The sequence below is a fragment of the Ammodytes marinus genome (genome assembly GCF_949987685.1).
Source record: "Ammodytes marinus genome assembly, chromosome: 12".
Lineage (NCBI taxonomy): Eukaryota > Metazoa > Chordata > Actinopteri > Uranoscopiformes > Ammodytidae > Ammodytes > Ammodytes marinus.
In genome coordinates, this window is record NC_137216.1 from 31286964 (window position 1) to 31296512 (window position 9549).

Sequence of the window (9549 nt, forward strand, 5' to 3'; positions counted from 1 at the left end):
GTGAAAATGAAATAAAGGCTAAAAGGTTGATATTCTTGGTAATTTAATGGATTTCATATGGAGGCAAAAATAAGCCCTGGACTTCAGCTTTTTTTTTTTTTCTTTCTGTCAGTGATTGTGTGAGTTATTTGTGTGAAATGAATTGATATAAATATGTTTTTTTAAGTATTTTTATTTTTCAGTTACACATTGGATTTACTTAATTGATTCACACAAATTGTTAAGTCCGTTTTTCTCATAATGTCTGACTGAATTAAAACTATTAATTACTCAATTATGTATAAAAATGTATTATTAATAATAATAATAATAATAATAATAATAATAATATTACATTACATTTCATTTAGCTGACGCTTTCATCCAACTTCCATTAAGAGCTTTCAACCATGAAGGTACAAACTCAGAAGAACAGGAATCAGGTCAGTACTATAGCTTCAAATAAATATTACTAATAATAATAGTAATATATATAAAAAACATTTTACTAAATAAGACATTTCAATTATGTTTGTTTAATCCATAAGGTTGGGAGGTTGATAATGAACGACTTCGACCAGAATCTTTTGAATATTTATTATAATTTCACAGCGTTTATGTTCATCATAAAAATGTACATACATTTTAAAGAATAATAATACATTTCAGGGTTTTAAAAAAAAATGTCCATCAATTCTCATGTACAAATATATATACAGTACACTGCCAATCACTGACTGACTAAAATGTTAACATTGCCTCACCAGGGGGCGCCCTTAGCTCAGTTGGTTGTCACTCCCCTCTCTGCCCCATTTCACCTCTGTCTCTCTGCACTATCAATAAAGCATAAAAATGCCCAAAAAATATCTAAAAAAAAACTAAAAAAACATTGCCTCACCAACTTTCATTTCATTGTTCACATTGGTTGAATTCACACTAATTGCAGTATTCATCCTTTTATATTCATTCATAAGGTTATAATAATATCCATCCAGTTAAATTTATTTATACTCTGGCAGCTCGTTCCATGCTATTAAAACATAAATTGTGAAGATGTTTTTTCTCTATTCAACAGTTATCAGTGTTACTACATTAGGGCAAAACAAACTCTTAAATGTGCACAATGTAACTTTTGGTTGTGTCAGAGAAGTGAACACTTTCTAAGGTATATTCTCATAACTGAATAAACAAACTTTCCTCACAGGAAAATGTGATCCCTGGAACATGTTGAGAACATATGTTTAGTAAACTAACTGCATGCTCTCTATGTAAGCAAATCCCCCTCCCACAGTTTGGTTTACAAGCATATTCTAGTCCTTCTTTTGGTTCCAGGTTCCTCAAAATAATTTTGTTTTGATGATAGAATCATTCAATACTAAGAATTATATGTATAGAAAATATGTTTTGTAAACTAACTGCAGGCTCTGTGAATGTAAATAAATCCCCCTCCTCTGAAGCAGCATAGTGCACCTTTAAAACACAAATTCTAAACACATATATAAATACAAAAAATAATCCAACAATTATGAGTGTAAATACATTAGGGCATTTTACAAAACAAACTCTTGAGGTGTTTGTAGATTTCTTTCATTTTCAGCCCATATATGATCGGGTTAAATAGAGGATGATACATTAGCAATTGTAAAGTCATTATAAAACGAACTATTTTAGGAAACTCTGTCCCCATTCGCAGTAAAAGCACATCGTATACACTCAAACATGAGAAGTTGATTAAAACTATCAGATGTGGTAAACATGTCTGGGCTGCTTTTCTCCTCACTTCTCTACTACTTCTATATACAATTATAAATATGCTTGTGTATGTGAATAGTATGAAAATCGTAGGGAAAATTATCAAATTTACAAGAATAAACAAACCATACACATTCAGCACTGTAGACCTCACACAGTGCAGTGTCTGAAATGTGCTGTTACACATTATCCCCTTCAGAGTAAAATAACAGAGTTTTTTCTTAGCGCTCAAAACACTCGTCACAGCACATTGACAGGCAGGCACAAGCCAAGCTGCTGCCAGTAAAACATTCACATTAGTCTTTGTCATGATGGTTTGATATTGCAGAGGTTTGCATATAGACACATAGCGGTCATAAGACATAGCCGCCAGTAGTAAAAACTCAGACCCACCCACAGAATAGTATGCAAAGACCTGAAAGAGGCAAGCTGAATATGAGATAATTTGTCTTTCGGATAAAAAATCGATTAAAAGTTTGGGGTAGGTAGTGGTGCTGAAAAGAACAGAGTTGATGAGCAAGGCAGCAATGAAAATGTACATCGGTTCGTGGAGGTTTTGGTGACTCCAGATCAGATACACAATAGTAGAATTACTGCATATTATCAGAATATACAGTGTTAACATTATCACAAAATAAAGGTATCGGTATTTGTGCAGTTCCACATAGCCATCGATAAGAATAAATGTTACATTGACTTTATCATCCATGAAGGCTGTCCTAGGAGAAAATATTATAAGTCTTATTTTGAAATTCACATTCACATTAACATAGCATACAAACCATGTATCTCTCACTGCTCAGTATGTGAAAGTTACGAGCACGTATCAACACATGATAACACAGAAAGTGAACGGTTTGAGTCTGCGGGTTGTTTTTATCAGAATATTTCAACCTCCATGGATCTCATTAAGTTCATGGAACTCTAGAGGCCTTAAACTTAATGGTGTTATTGTCTGATGTCATGTTTTGCAATGCCCAGTTAAAGTTGCACTATGCAGTTTCAGAGGAGGGGGGTTTGTTTACATTCACAGAGCCTGCAGTTAGTTTACAAAACATATTGTCTCTACATGTAATTCTTAATTCTTTCATCATAAATCAAAACTATTTTTTTTAGAAACCTGGAACCAAACGTGAGACTAGAATATGTTGGTGAACCAAGCTGTGGGCCCTTCTGCTGTAAACAAAAATAGTGAGACAGTAACTTTTCAGGAAGCCTTCTAACTACATGATCATGGGATCACATTTTCCTGTGAGGAAAGTTTATTCAGTTATGAGAATATATCCTTAAAAACACCTTTAAAGTCTGCACCAAGGTCTGAATATGATTTTATATAGTTTTTCTTAATGCCTTTGTCATGGGTACACTAACCCAGGAACAACAGCTGGAGTGGTAAAAATACTACCGCTTTTGTCCAAAGGGGCCACTAGAATGAACACAGACTGAGAGTTCTAAGCAGTGGCGGACTCAGACTGTTTGAAGGGCAGGGGCGAAAAAATAAAAAGGGCACCATGTGGACACAGTGGCGTTTGTAACTCGATGGTGTTTTGTTCCCCCAGTGGAGCCCTAAAGGCAGCGCTGCCTGGAAGGCCCCGTTCGGGGCACCTGTTACATCTCCATGTAGCACTTACTTGTGGCACTTTGTAGTTTGGTTTATTTGCAGCTATAGTACTGACGTGATTCTTGTTGTTCTGAGTTTGTACCCTCATGGTTGAATGCACTTAATGGAAGTTGCTTTGGATAAAAGCGTCAGCTAAATAGAATGTAATGTAACGAAACACCAAACGCTGTGTTTGTAGATGTTAAAAAAAACTGTTGGGCTCATACAATTAAACGGGGGGTCTGGGGGTCCCCCCCCCCCAAAAAAAATTTGCTTCAAAGACACTGTTTCCCCTAATTCTAGCGACTTTATAAACACTAAAATGAGTTGTTCACATCATTGTGCACTTTCACATTTTAGCCTAAGAAGGGAGGATGCCTTGCTGCTTTCATCTTTACTAACATTTAAGTAAATTAGACTGGAGAAAAATCAATGTGCCGCTACCATACAGTCTTTGACCGCTGACAGCCAGCTACGGAAATATTGAAGGAAGTTTTCCTTCATGTTGAGGTGATAGGTGACTATTATCGTCTCTCTTGCATGAAATGACCTACACTTGAATGAGGACCGGATCTTGACATTCAAAAAATGTATATACATTTTAAATGGATTATGCAAACGGAAAATATTAAGTTTTTCTAACTTGGCATCTAATTGCTCTTTTCCACTATGGATATGGACATACTCTTAATCCGCTTTTTGCTTTGTTATCCAGTAGAGATTTAAATACCACTCGATGTAACTGTTTGTCATAGCGACGCCACATGAAAGCAACGCCTCTTTCGCATTCCCCGTTCGTCGGCTACCAAAGAGAGGAACGTCTGCACCTCATTAGAGTACCGCAACATATCTTTTCGGTTTGCCGTATTCTTGCTCCAGAGGGCTCATCATCATCATTTAGGCCTATTGTATGGAGGGGCAACCTAGGGCACTCAATAATTTTTGTTCACATGTAGAGGGCAGCCAATAAGGCACTTTCTCTCATTTTCACCACCATAGAGGGCACTTTAGCAACACTTTTTCAACCATGGGGGCACCAGATGGGGAGAAGGACACTAGAAGGGCACTATCAGGGCACTAGAAGGGCACTAGAAGGACCAGAAGGGCACTATCAGGGCACTAGAAGGACCAGACGGGCAGAAGGGCACTATCAGGGCACTAGAAGGGCACTAGAACGGCCAGACGGGCAGAAGGACACTATCAGGGCACTAGAAGGACACTAGAAGGGCACTATCAGGGCACTAGAAGGACCAGACGGGCAGAAGGGCACTATCAGGGCACTAGAACGGCCAGACGGGCAGAAGGGCACTATCAGGGTACTAGAAGGACACTAGAAGGGCACTAGAAGGGGACTATCAGGGTACTAGAAGGGCACTAGAAGGGCACCAGACGGGCAGAAGGGGACTATAAGGGCACTCATTAAGGCACGTCATCAAATTTTCTTGTTCTAGAGGGCATCATTTATTGTATGAAGGGGCATCCTAGAGGGCACCCAATCATGTTTTGCACGTGAAAAGGGCAGCAAATAAGGCATTTCCACTCGTTTTCACCACTCTTGAGGGCACTTTAGCGCGCTTTTTCAACCATTGAGCCACGAGGGGGGGCGGTCGCCCCCCCCCCCCCTGAGTCTGCCACTGGTTCTAAGGTAAGGGTCTATAGAACAATTTTGGTTGGAGTGTCTATAAACCAGACCAGTGCTTAACACTGGATGATATCCATCCATGCGCAGGTCGAGTATTTAATCTATATAAGCCCACGTCACTCTCAAAGATGTCCCTTGTGTCTTCTTGCAAAATTCTGAGTGACAGAGAAATCTGCTGGTCATCAAGAATTCATAGAACCGTAGTCACATACGTAACTCTCGTTCTATCTAATTCTTACTGACTGCCTGTCTGTGGTTCCCCTTCTGAACTCTGTCCAGACTTAACCCTACCAGTGGAAAAGGCGGGAAGGCATAAAGGAGCTGATGTGGCCATGGATGTGCCAAGAAGTCCTGTCCCATCGGACTTGTCTCTGACAGAGCGAACCAGAGAGGGCAATGTGTTGTGGACCTTGAAGCAAACAGGTCCACCTCTGCTGTGCCATATTTGCTCCATATTGCCTCTACTACCTCTGGGTGGAGTCTGCACTCCCCCGACGGAGGTTTCTGCCTGCGAAAGAAAGTCTGCCACCGTGTTCTGTGGCCCTGGAAGGTACATAGCCAGGGTTGTAATGCCAGGTGGCATTAACTGGCCACCCTGACTTTCCTGAATCCGTGCCACCTCGGATCTAAGTGGAGGCCATTGGTCCAAACTTGGAACGTTCGCAAGTGGAGGACGTCCAGTGGCACTATTGCCGTTACTGACGTCAACATCCCCAACAGCCTGAGGCAAAGGCTGCACCTTACCTTCCTGTCCTCCCGAAAATGCAGGATGAGCTGGAGTATGTCCTCTATCTGCCACGGGGACGGGAAGGCAAGCATCTGGGCGGAGTCCAGGGTAATGCCAAGGAACAGAGCCTCCTGGCTGGGTATCAGACAACTTTTGCCATAATTGACTGTAAGACCCAACCTTGGTGGCAAAGGAGATGCCGCTTGTCCTAATGGAACCTTTACTGTCGTATACACCTGGAACGGGTGGAGTGGCTGGAACCAGATGTGTCTAGCAATACTCTCCATTGAGGACGCCGAAGATATCTACACTATTGGGCTTCTGGTATCAGGATTCCTGCTGATTGGAGTTGGCGGATTCCTGATTTACCGCAACGGTAATAAGGCGTTGGCAGCAAATCAGGCAATATCTAAGCTGCCCGTATTTGAGGGTTTGTGCCGGGCCGTTAATGCACAGACTCAAGTGATAAGCGAGGTGAATCGCAAGCTGGAAGTGATTCCTGGACTTATTCGGAAAGTGGATTCGATCAGGGATGCCATTAACGGGCCGCAAGCACTTGGATTTCGATGGATAATATGGTACCAGTGACTCTCAAGACAGGCTTCATTCCAGCGCCTAGTCTCAACCAAAACAAGTCACAATCTCTCAATTCGGCTCCCTGCACCAACCTTGACGGAGCTGCTATCTGTTCTCTCTCCGGGATGTTTATGTAAAGAGACGCTCTACCCCCTACAATCCCTCACCCACTCTCCTGTGAACTCTATCTGTGACCGGGCCACGAGGTCGTCTCCTTGGCTGCAGACTACCACGACGTCTGGACAGAGATAGCTTCATGGAACACACACACACATACACGTAAACACATAGCACACAAATCCTGACCTCTCTAAGCCTTCCTGAATCCTCCCCATCTCCCTCCCGTCGCAGCGCGGACTGCTGCGGGCGAGGCGCCTGTCGGCTGCTACGCCCCCTAGCGCCTGGGTTGTGACACCTACCGTCCCACGAGCCCTACCCATTCCTCTGTGCTTATCGACGTGTCTATTTGTCTGTGGCGTTATTTTGTTGTTGCTTACTATGCCAAGGTGGTTTTTGTACTAATCTCACACTTGCACTTGCGAGTGTGAGAGAAGCATTTTTTTAACCTGTCTTCCCTTATGTTCTCTTTATCCTTCCGACTTCAATGGGGCGCAGCGCACGCTGCCGACTCTTCAGTGTATCCCCCCCGTCTCCCATGTTTGTTTATTGTCACTCAATGTCTCTTGGTGGGGTATAACTGTAAACAAAGTTTCGTTGTTTTGGTACAATGACAAAATAAAGTATCTTGAATCTTGAATCTTGAATCTTGTACCCCAGGAAATGCACTTCTCTGCTTTAACATAAAGTTTATTCTCCAGGAGTCGCTGTAGCACCTGCTTCACGTACTGGACATGTTCCTCCTGTGAATGAGAGAAGATGAGTATGTCGTCCAAATAAACAGACACAGTGCGATTCAAGAAGTCACGGAGAACGTCATTAACCAAGGCTTGGAAGACAGCGGGGGCATTAGTGAGTCCAAAAGGCATTACCATGTACTCGAAATGGCCGAGGGGAGTTTTAACCGCAGTCTTCCATTCCCCCCCCTTTCCGAATGCGTATAAGATGGTAAGCATTGTGGAGGTCAAGCTTACTGAAAACGGTGGCCTCGTGGAGTGGTTCAAGAGTTAATTAAAGGCAGGGGATACTTGTTCTTGATAGTAATATTATTAAGGCCTCTAAAATCTATGCAGGGACGCAGGGAGCGATCCTTCTTGGCCACAAAGAAAAACACAGCCCCGACAGGAGATGACGATGGTCGGATAATACCTGATGCAAGGGAATCCTTGATGTATGTCTCCATTGTCTCACGTTCAGGCCGGGACAGGTTATACAGACGACTGGATGGCAGAGGAGCACCTGGAAGAAGATCAATAGCACAGTCATAGGGCCAGTGAGGGGGCAGAGAGAGGGCACGTTGCTTACTAAAGACCTACCCCAGACTGTGATAAGCAGCAGGAACTTCAGAGAGGTCAGGGGGCTCAAGCTTTACAGGGAAATTGGCACCCTCTGCTGGGGAAAGGGCGGACCGCAGGCAGGACGACAGACAATAATTACTCCAGCTCTGAACACGACTAGTGGCCCAGTTGATGTGGGGATTGTGTAAGCTTAACCAAGGCTGTCCCAAAACTAAGGGAGTGTCAGGGGAAGAGATAATGTGGAACACTACACTCGTACAGACGCGTATAAAATCGGCATTTTTCCATAGGGAACCATTGGTTTATGCGCATACATGGCGCGTAGATGCGTTACACGCGCTAAAGCAACACTTTAGGCGCGTTAGCCGCGTATGAGCCGTGTATATACGCACCTAACGCACCTACGCGCAGAGTTAAAAAAATTTAACTTTTTACGCTCCTATGCGTGACGATTAGCCGTGTTGGCCAATCAGCGTTGGGCTTGACCCGACGTCACATACATTGGCACGGTCGGAGAACAGTGTACTGTACACAGAGGCTCAGAAACGCAGAGGAGGAAAATGTATTGCAGGCGGCCGGTGCTGTATGACAGCTTCTCGGGAATGGAAGACGTGGGGAAAGTAAACCAGGAGAATGGACTTCCTGGTTAATTCAGTGAATATGTGCGGCTGTGCTTTAGCCGATAAACCAAGTTAGCACCGTATAGCATTAGTTAACTCACCCGGTTGTGTGCGGCCGGCTTGCGCCTCATATTATGAACCCAAACATGACGGCTATGTCCGGGGGACATTCACGACAAGTACAGCGAAGCACCGGTGTTGATCTACGCCAGCCACGGTCCCCTGTCACAGCCAGGTAGGGTAAAGTTGGATACTTGCCTTTAACTTACAGCAACAAATTAAACTAAATACCTTCATATCCTTTAACCAATTTAAACAAACTATCTTAAATCTGACAAACTCTACCTGTAACTGTTTTAATTAGGCTATATTGTACTTTCACCCATTTCATTTTAATTGCTGCCACTCTTCACCACAGTGTAAATGTTTCAATTGTTTTTCTCTTCACCTGTTGCTGTGTATTTGATGTATTTGCATTGTAAAGCTTACGCGGGTAACGCGTGTAGTGTGTTCGTACCTTAACTCGTCCAAACTAGCTGACTCATCCAAAACTGCTAACTCATCCTTAACTGTGTCGGCTAGTCCGCTGAGAAATGCCCCCTGAAAGGGGCGCCCTTACCTCAGTTGGTAGGGCGTCCCCCCCATGGGCCTCGGCCAGCAGCGGACCCGGGTTTGATTCCAGCCCGCGGTCGATCTCTGCATATCACTCCCCTCTCTGCCCCATTTCAACTCTGTCTCTACACTATCAATAAAGCATAAAAATGCCAAAAAAAATCTTAAAAAATAAAATAAAATGCCTCCTGAAGAGCCTCATCATTCCACTCCGTCTCTGCCGCTAGCGCCCTGAACTCTACTGAATACTCAGCTACACTGTGCGTACCTTGTCGTAGCAGGAGGAGTCGTTTGGTGGCATCCCTGCCGCGCACCGGGTGATCGAACACCGTCTTCATCTCCGCCAAAAACAAAGAAAAACAAAAACAAACAGCTGACTGGCCCTCCCACACTGCTGATGCCCAGGTTAATGCCTTACCCGTGAGTAAGCTGATAATATAGGAGAACTTGGCTCTATCGGTGACATAAGTGGAGGGCTGTTGCTCAAAGACTAAGGAGCACTGAATCAGAAAGGACCTGCATGCCCCAAAATCACCGTAAGAGCGATGCGGTGCCGGGACACGGGGCTCACAGGCTTGGGGAGGCGACGGTGCTGGGGCGGGGTCTTGTTGGGAGAGACCGGGGTC

General features: G+C 43.6%; 1 protein-coding gene across 1 annotated transcript; it reads right to left on the minus strand.

The window, feature by feature from the left end:
• Window positions 1-1519: 1519 nt before the first annotated feature.
• LOC307258876 (olfactory receptor 51E1-like) lies at window positions 1520-2440 on the minus strand (the record flags this gene model as incomplete). Its single annotated transcript, XM_080038542.1, has 1 exon — window positions 1520-2440. One exon carries the CDS (start codon window positions 2438-2440, stop codon window positions 1520-1522), a length of 921 nt encoding a protein of 306 aa, XP_079894668.1.
• Window positions 2441-9549: the final 7109 nt, after the last annotated feature.